We start from the raw sequence: 19,540 nt of genomic DNA, 5'->3' as shown, positions 1-19,540 counted from the left end.
ATTTCTGCCTAATTAGAAATGTTGTAGATGGAACATTAGCAAGAATGGAGCGGGTCAGGATATCTTTGCTGCTTCATTTTTAATTCCTAACAGTAGAGTCTGAGAGGAAAGAAGAGAGAAGTCATTAAATAATTTTAAATTATTTATAAAAATTACTTTGCCCAAATTATAATTATTTTTTCCCCAAACGGTCTCAAATGTCTAACAGAATGAAAGAAAAAGCAGTTCAACATTGATTTTAATGAACATTTTAATGTTATGTAGAACAGAACATTATGAATACAATGGAAACAAAGTTTTATCAATAAAAAAAATTTCAACACAAAGTGGGGAGGTAATAATTTGATACCTATATTATAGTATTTATTTTTAAAAATATTCCCAGCTTGAGGGTGAAAACAATTAATTTTGCATTCCAAACTCTAGAATCATGATTTTCATGTGAGCTTAACGCAGAATTACAGCAGGAAAACAAAAACACTTTAATTAATTTCCTTTATTTGCCATTAAATCAATAAAATCTTTGACTGCTACAGGTCTCCTTTAATAATATATATTTAACTCCTCTCTATTGGAACCATATTGCTAATGCCATATTATATACACTCAAATCCAAAACAAAACAAATATTGTATAAAATCTAAAAGCCAACATCGTTGAATTCTAACATTTATATTTAACTTAAGGTTTTAAGAATTTTTACCTTTTCAATTTTTTGAAAAGACACCAAAAAAAATAAAAATAAATATTTTTCTCTTTTGACTGTTCCTGACTGATAAATGGTGGCTACAGGGATAAACACGGAAGGAAGCCTCGCCAAGTTAACCACTGCAAACTGTAAATAATGACTGCTAAAAACAAACAAAAACTCTGGAGGGTTTTTTTTTTTTTTTCTTTTAAAGGAAACCATAGAGCAGTCCTGAAAAAAATATTTTTCCTAGTTCTGCAAAGGATAATTATAGCAGAAGACATGGGAAAAGTCCCACAGCTATCACCAATCGCTTAAAGAGGTTTCGTTACAATAAAAATTTGGATAGTATAATAGTAATAGCAGTGTTGCTGGAACATTAGCAAAAGTATATACATTCCAGTTACCTTTGATTTAGCCATAATCACATATGTATGCCTTTTTTGGACAAAAATATATATTTTTATAAAAAACTGATCATCCAACTTTAATGATTTCATTTATGGACTCAAGAGTGGTAGTAAAAGGAACAGACCCAATTATGACAAGGCGATTCAGGGACAGAAAAATCAAGTTCCTCAGGAAAAGAAAAGTATAAAATTAGAGATTCAAACACATTTATTCAGCCCTATTCCAGACTTCCCACGAATCATGATGTTAAAATGGGCTCTTCGATTTATAAAGGCTTTCCAGGTCTCACTACCCCCATGTGTGGTCTATTCTTACTGGGAAAAATGATTTTGACTGCCTCATCTGAAGTGCCCTTGCCTGTCCATCTGAAATACTAGATACTTCACTTTTATAAAACAGCCTTTTTTTGGTTCTTTATGTAGGTTTAAATCTTAATTAATTGATAAAAGAAAGGGGAGTTGATTAGCATTTTCCATCCCAACATCACCTATCTTCACCGCTAAAAATCCTTCATTCAATCTGCTCCTTTACAATCTCTCATTTGCTAAAGTTGGCGAAATTTGCAAAGGCATCTTGCTTGGGTTGCACAGTTCCAGAAGTCATGGCTAAGTTGGGCATGCCCATTCCCATTGTGCCTGTCAGGCCCATCCCAGCAGTTGACATCCCTATGTTCATGTTCATGCCCATCATACTCTGGTTCATCATTGGAGTATTTCCAAGAGGGGCCATTCCCATTGTGCCAGTCATCACACCAGGCATGCTCATAGGCATGGGTCCCCCCATCAAAGGGTTAGTTTGGGGCCGGACAGGAAGTATGTTTGATGGAGAACTGAGGTTCACAGCTCCAAAACTTTGAGTCATCACATTCATAGGTTGTTGCATATCTACCAGAAGAAAAGAGACAAAAGAACTTCACATTAGATTCATCAAGCAGAAGAATAAAACAATCTTCTTGACCATCAACACTTGTAACTCCTAATAAAATTCTTTTATGGTGATTTTACAAGGTAAGTCAATTAACTTGCACTATTTGCTCTAGAAAAATACTCTGTGGCTGTTAACTCTGGTTTCCCAAAGATGCAGAAACAGTTAAGAGTGGGCTGGGGGAAAACACGAGGCACTTTGGTATCATTCTGACAGAATTTAGTGTTGAATCCAACCTGACCTAACAAGTTGTCAGGAGCTGTTGTGTATCAAAAGCCTTAAAAAAGTTTATACCCTTTGACTCACTCTATTTTTAGAACATTACACTAAGGAAGAAAAACACAAGTACAAAGATTTATATAAAATCATGGAGTTATTTACAATAGCAAAAAGCCGGGAACAACAGAAATAACCAACAATAAAGAAATTCAACACTGGTATGACACATAACTATAAATATCTAAAAATCATTTTTTCTTAAAAATATTAAATACAGGAAAATGATAATTTAATGCTGAATGACAGCTGCAAGAAACAAAACAATATACATAGAGTGATTTCGAGTATTAAAAATATGGTTAGAAAAGATAGAAAATACGAATTAATAGCGATTATCCCTGGATTACGGAGGTGAGATGATTTTTGTTTCTGGTCATATTTAGTTATATTCAAAACATTTCTACAACAAATATTTTTATTTTAGTGATCAGACTCCCAAAACTCACCATAATACATACACAATCATGTTATCATGCCAAGAGCAGGATACAAAGTAATCTGAATATGCCAGGGTGTACATCAATCAAGTATGGGGGGGGGAATCCTAAGCGATACACAGTTGCCTTTAGTACAATCAATGTCATGTATTTTTATTTCATGGCTTACACTAGTCTTGGCACAAGGGTAAAGATTACAAGTGCACAAAGAAGCAAGGTGTCTCATGGTAACTTACTCTGCTGTTGAATCATTGTATTGAGTGATGGCTGCTGGGGTTTGGAAGGCTGCATACCGGGTAGTAAGTTGTCTAGGCTGATGTTCACACTGGGGTCAGACCAAGTAGAGGGCAGGGTTTTGCTGACTGACTTCTGGACCATATCTGTATTCTGATTATAGAGAGGATTAGGCTTCTGCAGCACTGTGCTAACATTTTGCAAAGGCTGGAAAATAAAAAAATGCTCTAAAAATTAAACATTTGCTCAATAAAGGTTATCAAATGGCAATTTAATCACAGTAACTCCAGATATACATGAGACTTAGTAATCAACTCTTGAAACCAAAAGAACCACAAATGTTCTAGGCTAAATTCTTCAAGCTGAATCACTAGCTTCCCCAGAATGTTCCTCTGAATCCCCAATCATGTTTGGGGTAAAAAAAACCCCAACATATTTACACGAACAATTACCCTCCCATCACCCAAAGTCTAGAAGCCACCATCCCAGGGCCATTGTCAACTTCAGGTTAGTACAGCTTTAAGGAAATATACAAGTGGAAATTTATTCTTACAGGATAGAATATAGGACATGATTTCTCATGTTATAAAAAGCAAAACCATCAAAGCGGCAAATTATATTGCACAAATCTTGACTGACATGTTCCTGCTCCATGTACACTTCTATCGCCTAAAGTGAGCAACACTAGCGGAACTTGATATATGTGGACCAGTTCAGGAGAAAGGAGAAATTCAGGAGAAAGAAGGAGGGATGCCTGGTAGTTACTAAGGATAACTATGAAAAGGGCAGACGAAGGGAAATGAAAAGGAATAGGAAAAATAATTTAAAATGTACCAATGCAAAGAATTACAACACAGTTGCAATTAAGACTGCAAGTAGACTGGCTTTACACTCAGACCACATGAAAGACTCTCAAAGAATCAACTGGCTTGGGCTTATTTAGTGGTGCACCATTCAATTTAATGGTACTGGTGTGCCCTTCATGTCCTTTTCTTAATATTAGGTCCAACTTGTTATGCACAACAGTCACCTTTCTGTTTCTTTCTTCTCTTCCTCCATCCCAACACCCAAAGAGGAGAATCTACATATTAAAATGAGTAATTAGTATCATAAAAAATATTCAGAATTGCTCGAATCAAAAACAGCAAGCTCCTGGTATAACTCAGGCACATATATTCTAACCCTGTGTTTGTCTGAATTCCAAATTAATACTAGGTAATTTAGATTTAACTGTAAAAAAGTGAATTAAAAAATTCCCATTTAGTGGTTTTCCTGTATGAAAATGAGAGTTGAAAGAAGAGCCTATATAAAGATTACATAATGTAGAACAGGCCCAAAATAGGGAAGAGTATTCGTCATTTTAGAGACTGATTTTCTATATTAGTAACAATTGCCTATAACCATTGAGTGACACCTCTTTAAGGATCAGAGATTTTACTGAGTGAATATAGGCCACGGGTGAAGCAATAGCTCTATTCCTTCTTAAAAACAGTTTTTATTAAACTATTAAATACTAAATTATTTATTAATTCAATAAATTTTTATGAAGTGACTCCTCTGTGTAAGGCATCACGCTTCGCTTTGCATGGCCTACAAGATGGGTGAGAGGCCTTGCCCTCTAGAACCTGAATGACTATAGTAGGGGAAAAAAATGTAAGGTAAATGCAATGTGCCAAAACAACCTATGTATGGCTTATTTTTCTATTTCATGTTAGTTTATCATTACATCAGTTACGGAATCTCAAAGATGAGGAATCTGCAAGGGACACAGACAACTTACCTGTGATCTTGACATGGGCAACCCCAGGCCTACAGTATTAGTGCTCATCATGGAGAAATTCATACTCTGGGAAGATGTCATGGTTGCCTGGGACGAGCCCATAAGATCAAACAGGTCTGAAGAATTTGAGGCAGCTGGAGGCGGGCCTAAAGCTGATTGTGAGCCACTGACAAGTTCCACAGCTGGCTGTGAGGCATTGCCAAAGAGCTCACCGCTGGAGGCAACAGGACCTGATGGGGCTTGATTGAAGGCACTCCAGTCACCAAAGTCTCCATTCCCACTTGTTGCTGTAACTGAGAAAGAAAGGACAACAGGGGTAAGAAACTTTCTGAAATGCACAGAACAAATAGAACAGTCTACGAACTGAAACAAATTAGAGCCGATCTGTGTCCATCCAGATTAACATCTGCATATACCATCTCCATCTGGACATTATTTTTTCTCACGAATATTCCACAAATGTTAACAAGGTGGCAAAGGAAAAAAAATCCACATATAAAGTAAAATTCACCTCACAGCAGGTCTGGGGTGATACGCAGAAATTACAATCAAAAGTTTCTTCAACCTGAGTTTGCATATTAAATATGCTGCCAGCTCAACAAATATGAAAAGGGAAAAGAAAACTTACCTGGTAAAAGTTTTTTTGGGGAGATCGAGAATCCTCATGTGAAGAGACACTCGACAAAATTAGAAATTCAACTCATTTCACCCATTCATTACTTGGAAAGGTTCAAAGAGAAATCAAACTATGACTTACATGGTCTCAAGTAAATAAAAACCCAAATTCATGACATTAAATTTATAAAAAAATGAAAAAAAAAGCACAGAGAAAAGGACTCAGTAAAATTAAGAGTAGGGTTAGTAAATTTCTGCAAGAAGTTCTCACTCTTTCGGCCATGCTTCCATTGACAACACAAGGGCTATAGATAGCCACGGTATAACCCTAGCACAGTGCTTGCTTCCAGTGGGACCATTCTCTCTCTCTCTCTCTCTTTCATCTACCTACCTATCTAATCTAGTCTATCCATTTATTTAAAAATTTTTTAAGTTTATTTATTTTGAGATAGAGCAAGCAGGGGAGGGGCAGAGAGAGAGGGAGAGAAAGAATCCCAAGCAGGTTCCATGCTATCAGAGTGGAGCCTGATGCGGGGCTCAAACTCACCAACTGTGAGATCATGACCTGAGCTGAAACCAAAAGTCAGACGCTTAACCAGCTAAGCCATCCAGGCACCCCTCAATTTATTTATTTAAATAAAAAGCAGGGTATAGTCTTAAGAGGGGAACTCAATGCTAATATTTAAAACAAAGGGAAGGGGCGTCTGGGTGGCTTAGTCGGTTGGGAGTCTGACTTCGGCTCAGGTCATGATCTCACGATTCCTAAGTTCAAGCCCTGTGCTGACACCTTGGAGCCTGGAGCCTGTTTCGGATTCTGTGTCTCCCCCTCTCTCCCCTGCTCATGTTCTGTCTCTGTCTCTCAAAAATAAATAAACATTAAAAAAATAAAAAAAAAAAAAAGGGAAAAACCCTCAATACGACAAAGATAATTACAACAAGTTTAAGATTTAATGCATTCAATAATGTAAAAGTTGTTAAGAGGTTAATTGACGGATGGACTACAATGCTTAACAGCATGGATTTTGTACCTTACTAGCTAAGTGACCCTGGGAAAGTTACAAAACCCTCTCTGTGTCTCACTTTGTAAAAAAATCTAAGTTGTAAAGATTAAATAATATACAGTAAGTGTCATTTATAATTTGTTATTGTTACTATGGATTAATTGTGAAAACACAGGGGAGGACCAAAGGTACCACAATCTCTTTCGTTTAGGTATGCCAGAAAAAAGTGTAAGTCACGCTTCTATAAATTCTGCAATACATCTACTATTTGGAACACAATAAATATAAAGGCAATTGATACTTAAAAATGTTCTTTTTTAAGTAGACTATGCATGATTCTAAGTAAATAAACCTTTCCTTAAGAAAGGGACAAGTAAATAAGAATTAATGGAAGTTGAGAAAGCAAAGGTGAAGACAGAGCTACACATAAACTGTCATCTGAAAGAGAACAGTATATACTGCCAAGTGAAAAACACCGTCACTCTGTACTCCATGTTCACTTACAACTTGGAAATACATTTTGTCTAGCCTAAAGGTAACTAGCCATTGCAATACTGTCTCTCACTATGCTAAATATCTAAAGAGAACAATAACATTAAATCTTTAAAATCATTTTCTTCTATTACCATATTAAAATGTAAGCCCCTTCAAAAGAAAATAAGTCACTTAGAAAATCCACACTCTACCAACAATTTAATACAAGAACTGGGCTAATCTTCATTACCTCAGGGTTTTACTATAAAACATGTCTTTGATCTTCTTTACAAAAAAGAGACTGAATTAAGAGTTTTACAATTAGTTCTATATATTAAACAATTTAAACTAATTTAAGAAAGACTGCTGGATAAAGGTACTTTATGCTGATTTTCTATTTGCTTGATCTATAAAACAGAGTAAGAATGGAAACTGGGGCAAATGTGTTGCCCCATCCGAAAACTTTATCTGAGATGATTAATCATAGGAAGAAGAGATTTCTAGTAGGGCATATATTGTTCAGAAATGATTAATCATTGTTGCAACAGTTTCAGCCCCTTGCGTAATGGTGATCAGGTTATATTAATCACATGCATACAGATGAAGAGATGTATCACTTAGCAACATTAACATATTCGAATGATTTGCATAGTAGGCAAGTTTATATACATAAAAACTTTTGAGAATTACATAGACAGTCTGTAAAATTAGGGCAATGTTTATCTTCCACTTGACTTGCCTAAAGTAAGTTATTAACCCTTAGAGGGCATAACCACGCTTCTGAAATGAAGTTAATTACTCCACAATTCTGGTTTCTGGGAAATACTCAGAATTTACACAAGTAGGCTATCAAAACCCCAGATGATTAAAACCTATGCATCTTTCTTCCTAAATCCTCACAAACCTCAATCAGGCATTAGTAAATATAAATTTTAATTCCATTAATCGAATGGTTACTGTACCTGAAATGAGTAAGGCTCATTCAGCTAAATTACACATTTTTCTCCCTGCCTCACTTCATGTTTAAAAGTTATAACTAAATATCCATACTCTCTCTCAAACTTCAGACTGATAAGATTTCATACAAAAAAACCTTACAGCCAACTCCTTTATAACTTAAAGAAGAAAGGACACTTAATGAACTTAGTCCCTTTCTATACACTTTTATAGACATTACTCTGTCCTTATAAAGAACCACGTCAAGTGATGTTCCTGATTCTAAAGTTGGGAGGCTCAGAAGCTTTTCCAAAGTTAAACAGCTACCATAGTATATGGCAGGGACAGTAAGGTAAAAAATAGTAACGAAGAAAGGGAAAAAAAAGACAAGCGCTTCATTTCAATCCCTGATGTTCAAACCTACGTTGTTAGCTACAGGTATACAACATAAAGATTTGATATCTGAATATACTGCAAAATGACCACTACGATAAGTCTAAGGCATTTTAAAAATTTCTAATCTGACATGAAGAGAAGTTTTGCCTGAGGTTCAATTGCTCACTATTTAAGGATGTGTCAAAATGAAGTTTATTTTTTTACAGAAATCCTCTTAATATATTTAAATCACAAAGAAATAAATTTTACTAAGATAGTCTGCCTAATCCCATCCTTGGGATCATAACATATAAGCTAAACATAAACCATAATATTCATCCCACTGAGATTATTTACACTTATTCACACTCCCCACCCAAACTGCCCCGCCCCCCAAAACTAAACAAGAGTCACTTATGAATAAGGGCAATTTTATTTAGGTGTGCCTGCCTGAGTTGTTTACAACCACATTAATCCATTTGGCACATTAAGACATTGACCCAGTAAAATACTTTTGTGAATAAATCCTTTAGGATTTAGGAATGATAAATACTACAAGGAGTAAAATACCAAAATGAAGCTGATCTGGTGGGGAAGGGAGTTATTTGGTTTTGATAACCTTTTCTGGTTTATCAAACCTATTTGGTTTTGATAACCCCTAGATTTCTGACCAAATTGTATCATACCTTGGGAGGGGAAACTGCCTGATGCAGCAGCTGAGCCAAAATCAGCAAATCCTCCAAATAAATCAGCTGATCCTCCTAGAAATTAAGCATGAAGAAAAGTTAAACTGATAAAACCACAGAACCACTGACAGCAATTTCAGGAAGCCATTTTAGCACCACACTTAAAAACGACCCAATATTAGAGGCTCCAGAGCCATTAGAAAAGCTAGTTTGTAGATCTAGGTTTTCATGTCACCATGTTCCTTTTAAACTACCACAAACTCTTACATTCCTCAGTTCTTTATCTTGTAAGTAATTGACACCACATTTGTGATTAAAGTTATCCCTCACTTACATTGCCTGAACATAGTGTGGACCTGTGGTTTATCCAGTCAATTATGCTCTTTGTAAGAATCTTCAGTGGATGCTAAAACCTGGGTAAAATGTTGCTAGGGAATAAGATACATAATCGCTAAACATCATCCCACAGACTACTCGGTAAATACAAAGGAATGAAACTACTTTTACACTGGACAAACTGAATGGATGTCATCCTAAACAACTGATTAAATTTAATGTCACTAGTAATCAGATAAAATAGTATTCATGGGCTCTCTAATGCAAGGAACTCAAAAGGAGATCATCACCTGTGTTAAGAATTCCCACCAAAAATATTTAACCTGAATCTAATCATAAGGAATGAATCAGACAAATTACAAAGTGAGTGACATTTTGCAAAACAACTCTCCAGATTCTTCAGAAAATGTCAACATCATAAAAGACAAAAAAGGCTGGGACTATTAGAGATTAAAGGAGCCTAAGGAAACATGACAAGTACATGAAATGCATGATCCCGGATTGGATTATGGATTTTTAAAAAAGTGCTATCCTGAAGTGACATAATTGAGACATCAGGAAAATTTGAATATGGTCTGTATACTAGACAATACTGTTTAAATGTTAAACTTCCCAAGTACGGTAAGTGTATTGTAATTATTATAAAGAAGAATGTCCTTGTTGTAAGAAGTTATATGCTGAAGTATCCTGGGGGCAGAATGTCCTGGTATTTCCAATTTTCTCTCAAATGGTACACAATAAACAAATGGTATACAGCAAATTAAAAACAAAAGATCTAGAGAGAGATAAAGAAAATGTGGCAAATTTTCTGTAGGTTTGAAATGAGATCCAAAGGCTGCAAATCAATCTCTGTGTGCATAACATCACATTCTGACAAAAATTTTTATTTGCGGGGTGCCTGGGTGGCTCAAGTCAGTTGAGCGTCTGACTTCGGCTCAGGTCATGATCTCGCAGTCCCTGAGTTCGAGCCTCGCGTCTGGCTCTGTGCTGACGGCTCAGAGCCCGGAGCATGCTTCGGATTCTGTGTCTCCCTCTCTCTCTCTGCCCCTTCCCAACTCACACTCTGTCTCTCTCTGTCTCTCAAAAATGAATAAATGTTAAAAAAATTAAAAAAAAATTTTTTAATTTGTAAACACTATGTGGTTACAAATATTTACTTTCACCTACAAATTGAACAGTAATATTACACTCAATTTTAATATTCCATTTCTGTCAATTCAGTTATCAATGGAATAGCAATAGCCAAAGGATCTAAAACCTTAAATACCTGTCCTTATTTTTCTTTGTCCTTAAAGATTTCACCTCTTAAGAGTCACAACCTTAGAAGTTTAGAGCGGCAGTTCAATTATGGTGCTTTTAGTGTTATGCGAACATTATATAGGTTACATCACAGCTGCTTAGCCTGCAGTGCTTAGAAACTAGCCAGGTGGGACTGGAACATCTGGGCTGCACTCAAATACCACCGGGGACAGCTTCCAACATCTGGTGCCATTTCTGAATTGTCTTATCGCTGCAAGACATTCTGCCCCATCTGCTACACTCAACTGGGTTAATTAAACTAGAACCATCTCCCCTTCTTAATAAATGGCCAGCAGTAATACAAGGAACAAATCAGTTTCTTATACATGTGTACCTGGTATTTCTTTTTAATGCACATTTACTGTAGGCAACTATCAGCAGGCATAAACATTTCTCATTTTTTTACCTCATTAGAGATGCACATATTCACATATATCCTTACTCACCATGAACTAACTCCTACCAAGGCCAAGTTTCTCTGCTCTTACCAACACTACAGCTCATCTAGCTACTTTTGCTTTATCCAAAGGATAATAATACAGTGATTTGTTTTTCTCTTCTTTGAAGATACATACATCATGATAAAATGAGGGGAGGGGCATAAAAAATCCATGAGCTATATTTTTAAACTATATAAACAAGGACATATATTAATAAAAGCTAGCAGGGAAATGAATGTTGCAAACGGCTGCTGCTTTATATTCATAAATTTGTCTTCTGTATTGTTCCTTCATGTTAAAAATATTGATCAAAGTATACTGTTAGGTAACAGAATGACAGTTAATCATTTATGGTAACATTAAGGGATTTGAAAATTGGAGATTATTTTAATTTGCTTCATCTGACAGTGAATAAACATCAATATGTAATTTATTATGGTAAAACAGCTAGGGATTTTCAAATCTTTTCCAGTCTGGGCTACAAAGAAAATGCATGATGCAGAAAAAGGCATCTGAATACTACAGGATCCTAACTTCAGACTGGGTAAGATGTTTTATTTTTGTCATATCCTAATTTGATATTTCAGATAATTACCTACTTTGGTTATTCCACTGTCCTACATTCTAACATCTAAACTGAAATTATACTGTACTTATAACTTATCTATAGCAAATATTCTACCTCTTCATACTATAGGGAGTCTGATTTCAACATAACCAATTTACAAACACTGCAAGTAAAGAATGGAAACACACATAAAGATTTTACAAAAGGAAGTCACCTTTTCTTGAAAAGGGCTTAAAATTTTCTCTAATCTTTTGAAGTCCCACAAATTATGGTTCTACATAGGTTTTACACAATGTGACCTTCAACTCTGAAAACTATCTCAACAATTCAAAATCTCTTTATTTCTTTTAGGAAAAGTTTCTCTCTCTAGGGAGGACTGTCCCTACCTAGATGTATGATGTTATTCATATCAATATCTTAAATTCAACACAAATTTTCTATACTGAACCATTTTCCCAGATAATTTCTATCTAAGGGAATTTAAATAAAAGAGTGCACCAAAAACTGCTGCATGTGGAAGACTGCTAAATTTCACAACAAGAGCTATTCTTCAAGATTCCCACATGAGAGCTGTCATTATAAATGAACCATTTCCATCTGCCTTTTCAGGACAGCAAGGAGGTTATTTACAATCACCAGCTGGGAACATGTATTTTCCAAAGCAATACTGTGAACAGGAAAAATATAGCTGAACTAGACAGTGCTTAAGCTACAAATGGAAACTTTCTTCAACAAAGAACTTAATCCAGATTACAATATAAAAAACAAACTTCTGCAAGAAGAATTCTAGTTAAGTACAAAATTAAAATGACAAAATGCAAAAAATTATAAATCTATGACAAAGATTAATACATATACGTAAGAAGTTTAAATATAAAACAATAAGGATAAATACTCCCACTCAAAGACATGGACAAAGGAATATGAATACACAGGTTACAACTGGTCTATAAAAACATGGGAAGTTTTCAAACTCACCAAACAAATGCAAAATTAAATGAAATGTTATTTTCTCCTTACCAAACTGGATGGTTCTGAAAGATATGATTCCACTACTATAATAGAGAAAAATTTGGACAAAAACCCCCCAAAACCTAACACTCCCCAAATAAGAAACTGATTGGTTAAATAAATTACAGTATATCCATACAGGATTAAGATATAAGGCAGTTAAAAATCTGTAAAGGAATACCAACGATCATAGGGAAACAGTCATGAGATTTCATGTGAAAAGCAGTTCACAGGGGAAAAAGAAAAACAACAACAACAAAAAAAACCCTTATCCAAAAGCCTGAAAACATTTTGCCACATAATAAATGTTTAAACAAATATATTGACTGAATACATAGAAAGTATATTTAAAAAAAGAGTATTCACCCAAATTATTAACAGTTTATGTATCCAAGTCATGGCGAATCACTTGTTTTCTATCAAATTTCTAAAATGAGCATGCATTACTTTCAATTAGTGAAGAGAATGTTAAACCTTTTTATTTTTAGTAAGCTTGGCTTAAACTACAGATAACTCCCATGGAAATTCTAATACATAAATTGGTGTACTGAATATATAACAACATGGTTCATATTCAAGTGAATATCCTCAACTAATTTTTGTGATTACTAGGTACAAGGCAACAGGTTCAAATACAAATGTAATAAAAATTTTAAATTTGACATACTTCAATCTTTAAAAAACTTTAAAACTAAAAAAAAAAGAATTCAAAACATACTGCAAGTCAGGTAATGTCTTTCTATTTGCACTGAGTATGGTGTATTTTCTCTTCAACCTTATTTATTAACTTACAGAATAGTACGTTAATCAAGATTTAAATTCCTTAATTAGAAAGGAACAAAGGAGACGATGCAGACTTTTAAAGAAATGAGATATACTAAAAAATGAAATGAGATGTTTTTGGCATTCTAGTTGGTTTATTTTCTAAATACTTTGAATTATTCATTTTTAAAAATGTTTACTTAGAAATGTACTATATGTAAAAGTCACCAAAATATCCTTTCAGTGCAGATTTTATAAGAACATCACCATACTGCGATATGTATCAAGACAGTCTCAAATAAATCTTGGCGAATGGGTTTCACATGTGTATTTTAAAACTTGGTAGACATTCTACAATCATTTTACCACACATGCTTTTGAAGATGTTAACAAAAAGGATGTAGTAACACATAAAAAAAAGAAAACCTGAGCATATTCTCAAAGGAGGTATTTATCTGGTGAGAGGTACAGATGCCGCCATATCTGCTTAGGTTTACAGTTCATGCCCATATTACTTGCATGATAGTAATATCGTAAGTATAGGCACATCTGGTAAACGACACCCAAATGGCATGCCGAATAGCAATGCTAATATGGTTGATTCTTAGACTTTTTCGTGTGTAGGTACTAAAGATTTAATATCCAATATTTTTTCCACTGCTGAATTCAATTTAAAATATATTACTAAAGGGGCACTTGGGTGGTTAAGTAGGTGGCTCGGTGTCCAATTTTTGATATAGGGCTCAGGTCATGATCTCATGGTTCACGAGATTGAGCCCTGCATCAGGCCCTGTGCTGATGGTGCAGAGGCTACTTGGGATTCTCTTTCTCCCTCTCTACCTGCCCCTCCCCCACCTGCACACGCGCACATGCAAGCTCTCTCTCTCAAAATAAATAAACTTAAAAACAAAACAAAAATAAAATATATTACTAAAGTATTTAAATAGAGATTTGGAGTAACAAAATTTATGTGCTGATTTGGGGGGGGTCTACACAAACTGGTTAAACATACTATTTCAAATAACCTTAAAAAAATAATTCTGACGTCAACCCACATTCAGCTTGTTTTTAGAGAATGCTATGATAAAACAAACATTTAAGGCAAGAAGCCTTCCAGATTTCATTCAAGTTTTGTCTCAATTATTGTATTAATATTAATCGCTACTTCTATTTAATTAGTCAACCTACTGTTTGCACTGGAGAAGAAAAAACACTCAACAGTCTCTTGCCAAGCAAAGGAAGCATGTTGGTATTTAATAATTCTCTCTGTTCAAAGCAATCTTGGTATCACGGAGGAAAAAAGTTACATCACTTATCTGACCTTCCTAGTTAATTTTTCTCTGATTGCTCCATTAAAACTTTCCACAAATGCATGAAAAGGGGTCCTTAATATTTCATGCCAGGGAGTCCAAAATAGTTGATATTCTGTGACACTATGTCTGAATTATATGACCACATGCTAACTAACAGTTAATACTACAGTTAAAATTTTAAACATACAGAAAGATAGCACATAAATTGTTAAACCACTGATGTAGTTGTTTGTAACCTTTGGCATGACAGTTCAATAGAGTTTACAGTATAATTTTAGAAAGAGTTAGAGTTATAGAAAAAAGGGAATAGGAACTGAAGAAGCTCAGAAACTTGGTTGAACCAGATGCCCCATGAAGTTCACTCTGAGTCCAAGAATTTTACAATAATGAACAAGGAGAAGATAATAACAGAAGATTTTCTATTAATTACATGTCTTTAACTATCAATGAAAAGTAATTTCCATCACAGACCTCCACTCAAACACTAATGTAAATTTCAAAACAATTCATTTTTGAAAAATCACTACACATATCAAGGAACAATAGATTTACTTTGCATTGCTTATACACCAATCTTGCCATTTATGTTTTAATGTGAAATAAACTTTAAACAGATTGGGAAAGATGGTCTTTGAACAAAAGTTGTATTTCTTAAGCTGTTTTGACTTGCAGCATAGGACTTTGTTAGAACTACATAATCATTAAATGCAACCTAAAATATCAACTTTCTTGAAAACAATATGTAGGTAATAACTCAAAATCTGGCATTTACTGAAAATCTAATTGAAGAAATCACTAATCCCAACTATAAGAAAATCTTGGTAAAGAAAGTATTCTTTTTTTTTTTTTTTTAAAGTCTTCAAGAGATTTCCTCTTTTTTTTTTTTTTTTTTTCAGACGTTTATTTATTTTTGGGACAGAGACAGAGCATGAACGGGGGAGGGGCAGAGAGAGAGGGAGACACAGAATCGGAAACAGGCTCCAGGCTCCGAGCCATCAGCCCAGAGCCTGACGCGGGGCTCGAACTCACGGACCGCGAGATCGTGACCTGGCTGAAGTCGGACGCTTAACCGACTGCGCCACCCAGGCGCCCCAAGAAAGTATTCTTTTGCTACAGCCCCCTTAAAATATGTCAGTTGCCTACTTTCATAGAATGCCCCTTTCCTCCAAAGCTCTCAGCATGTTTATCACTAGATAACTATGTGTGACTCTTTGATTAATGATTACTTCCTCCACCTGACCTTCCCACGAGGGCAAGAACTTTGTTTCACTAAACATTATACCTCAAGCGCTGAGACCAGTGTCTGGTTCAATAAATACTTATTGCATAACTGAACGAAAGTTGAAATGAACTACCATAGCTGATGTTGAGAGCCAGAATTAAGATTTAAGGAAAGAGTAAAATGGGCAGAGCACAGTACATTTTGCTTATAGAGAAAGCAAAGGACCCCAAATACTCAGCACTAAGAAATTAAGGAGACAGATATTACTGAATTATTGGTCAAATATTTAAGCACACTTCTCTATTGTAGGCAATAAACAATTTTCCCCAAACAATGCTCAAAGCTCACTAATCTCACATTAAAAATAAATCCAATGCAAAGAATTTTATTTTTCATTCTATCATTTATATGGCATTTTGAAAAATTATTCTGAAATCGAGACTACTAAGAAGAAAGAAGCCAATGTGGAAGCTTACCTGTTGACTGGCTGGTGCCATCAAACAGATCAACAAGGTCACCAGATGACTTACTGCTAGGCACTGAAGTCTGAAAACACACACAGAACTTACTAAGTTCAGAAAATAATTTATACTATTTATCCTAAATCTGCTCTATTCATCTCTAATTCTGTAATACCTGTAATATCTTAATAAAGGTACATTTAGATTTCTGAAGAAAGAGATGTGACCTTGAATCCTTATGGAGAGATAGTTATTTTTAAGTAATTCTATCCACAGCAACGTAAAATCCCTAACCTCTACACTGTTTTCCCAAACTCACTTCTTTTCTTAACTGCATTTCACTATGGAAAATATACCTTCCAGATCCCACTGAAATCTTAATGCTATATATCAGAATCATTTAAGAAGCATTAGAAAATACTTATGCCCCAGCCCATCAGAACATGTTGAGTCATAACTGCCCAGGGTGGGATCTTGGCCTATACAAGTCTGACAAAGCTCGCTTGAGAATTCTAAGGCATAAGAAGGTCTGAGATCCACTAGATTAGAGACCAAGATCCTATCCAGCTTTAAAATTCTATGATTTTAGATTCGATGATTGATTACTGTTTGTATACCACACAAGTCATTCTATGTTGTTTAATATACCTTCACATCTAATTGCTTCACATTTAGTTCCCAAACTAAAATGTGGGGCTGGAGTTTATAATACTATTTTTCCTCTTCCCTATAGTCCTAAGCACCTTGATGTGTATGTCCTGTGTGTTCAATACGTATATGACAAATTAGAACAGAAGCCAGGCAATAGGGAAACACTGTAAGTTTCTAGGTATGTTAATTTGAGCTCTGAAGTACTATATGCTGGTTCAAAAAGGTTTTGAGATTAAAAGAGATCCAAGCAACTGAATAACTTTCCAAAAACTCTGGCCTCCTTGATGTTTTTTTTTTTTTTTTTGTATTAAAAAAAAAAAAATCATAGGGGCACCTGGGTGGCGCAGTCGGTTAAGCGTCCGACTTCAGCCAGGTCACGATCTCGCGGTCCGTGAGTTCGAGCCCCGCGTCGGGCTCTGGGCTGATGGCTCAGAGCCTGGAGCCTGCTTCCGATTCTGTGTCTCCCTCTCTCTCTGCCCCTCCCCCGTTCATGCTCTGTCTCTCTCTGTCCCAAAAATAAATAAACGTTGAAAAAAAATCATAAAGCTTACACTATAAATATAAAATATTTATGGCAGAGTGACATGTATTTAGTCTATACTACAAACTGATATTTAAAATCCTTTAAGATACAAAAGTCTTAATTTATCATTAAAAAAGTTATACAGTTTGGATGATTTTCCCCATGTAGGCTTACATGAATTTTCCTTATAACAGCCATTATGTATCAGGTTTTAATTATAACGATCTACCACATCCTGAATATGGCCATGAGTAAGCGAACTGTCTCCACAGCAGGGGAAAGGACCACAAAACACTAAAAGAGCCATTTCCTCTTTTTAACTACAACTAAAGTTGAGTTCTAATTCTGAGATTTTCATCAAAACTAAAAAGACGGGTGAAATTATACAAAGAAGGTATTTGGCAAAAGTTGAGTTAACTACAATTTGCAGGATACATTAGAAAAATGTCTTCCCTAGTTTTTAGCTGCTTCTGAAGCAAAGCCAGGTAAACACTAGTGGGGGGAGACAGACAAAACACTAGCTTGTGGCCAGGTATCTACTAAGTAGATTTCATTTTCTGTGGGTGAATAAAAAATAAATGAAGAAGGTAGAAGAAGGCAGTGCTGCCACTGATCAGTAGTGACCACCAGGCAAATAAGCCTCTCTTTATAGGCAATGACTCTGTATTAAATGGGACTGTCTCCTCTGTATATCTACTTGGTCCTCTTTTGTCATTTCTTACATCTTCTATAATACTCCCATTTTCGTTAGTGAATCTTACTGTGTTTGGCAACCAGTGATGTTCTTAGAAAGGAACAAATGCGCTACATTCTGATTCACCACCCTTCCCAAATGAACCAAAAGTGTCATTTCTACTTTCACAGAAAGTGCACAATCATTCAGCAATTGGACAGGTTTTTTTCCCCAAAGAGATTTCTTTTTATTAATGACTCTGAGTAATACAGGCCAAATGATCTATAATTAATATGACTGCCTACAAACGCCTAACCCTACTAACTCAGTAATTCTAAAAGTAATTCATAAGAATAAAACTGTGTTCAATGTGTAAGCTCATGCCATTCCCACCTTCAGTGAAGACTGAGGTGTATGAGTTGAAGTATTCTGATCTGGACTTGCTTTGTCCCCTGTGTAATGTGCTGCTGCTCCAAGATCAATGGTTTTAGAAGGATTTGCTGTGCGCTTGTGTCTGGTTGTGGTGGTCTCTGTGGCCTGTGTGATATGGATATGCTTTGTCGTCACAGTCTCCTCTTCATCTTTGAATTCACCTTTGGGAGATCTGCCTCTTCTTGCTTTCTTTTCCTCATCACTGTCGCTAAAAGATATTAAAAATGAAGCAAAATAATAAGATGAGGGATTATTTTAAAATGGAGCCCTCAGTGATTTGAGCTAAAGAATTTCAAATGCAGTAACTCCAAAATTCCATACTTTGACTATTTGACAGAGATCAATAGAATATTATCTAAGCTATCTGAATAATGTTATATATGTGTTGGGGAGGGGAAATGGGAACCCACTCAATTCCCTAGGTAAGTCTAAAACACTGCTAAAAAAACATATTTACATAAATGTGTACAAATAAAAAAAGCCTGAAATTATTCAAATGTTTATGCATTATAGATTTAAAGCTTAATTAAAAAATAAAATGGCAGGATTATTACCATATCAGAATCAACTGATGAGACTGCGAGCTTAAACATCTGCATTTGACAACCACTTTCTTGAAATGGATTGTGTGCAAACTACAGTCCCACTTAAATAACAATTCGGTCACTGACTCTTATATACTAATACAAATACATAATAAATTATTACAATTCCAATGGATACCTTTTCAACCACTATCCTAACTATATTCAAATGATTAAATTCTCATCTGTAAATGTAAAAAAAAAAAAAAAAAAAAAAGGAGGTATTGCACAGTACAACAGTGCTCTATTTTACTATAGCATGAGGAAACAAACTTTTACATAACTATGAAAACTGCTTTAGAGGAAAAAAGTATATTTAAAATGCTTTGAAATAATTCCTTTTTAGGCATATTCAAAATGATTTTTTTTTATCTTAATAGGGCAAAAGAAAAACATACACAATAAGAAAAAAAACTGGGTATTTT

The 19,540-nt window shown here is 35.1% G+C and overlaps 1 protein-coding gene across 2 annotated transcripts in view; it reads right to left on the bottom strand.

The window, feature by feature from the left end:
• Positions 1-232: 232 nt before the first annotated feature.
• Positions 233-19,540, bottom strand: part of CLINT1 (clathrin interactor 1) — a 59,442-nt gene continuing 40,134 nt past the window's right edge. The window contains exons 7-12 of one of the 2 annotated variants that reach the window (XM_047091830.1): positions 18,493-18,739; positions 16,268-16,337; positions 8,841-8,915; positions 4,754-5,046; positions 2,976-3,180; positions 233-1,983 (exon numbers count right to left, since the gene is read on the bottom strand). In XM_047091830.1, coding sequence (XP_046947786.1) covers positions 1,637-1,983; positions 2,976-3,180; positions 4,754-5,046; positions 8,841-8,915; positions 16,268-16,337; positions 18,493-18,739 — 1,237 coding nt within the window. In that variant the 3' untranslated portion in view covers positions 233-1,636. The remainder of the gene's footprint in view (positions 1,984-2,975; positions 3,181-4,753; positions 5,047-8,840; positions 8,916-16,267; positions 16,338-18,492; positions 18,740-19,540) is intronic. The other variant, XM_047091839.1, reaches the window with a different exon arrangement.

Source organism: Lynx rufus, unplaced genomic scaffold (genome assembly GCF_022079265.1).
Source record: "Lynx rufus isolate CCGP_SWC_20201006 ecotype Redwood Valley unplaced genomic scaffold, mLynRuf1.p SCAF_1, whole genome shotgun sequence".
In the NCBI taxonomy this organism is placed as follows: Eukaryota; Metazoa; Chordata; class Mammalia; order Carnivora; family Felidae; genus Lynx; species Lynx rufus.
Note: the sequence above shows the minus strand (reverse complement) of the source record. Positions and strands in the feature narration are given on the sequence as shown.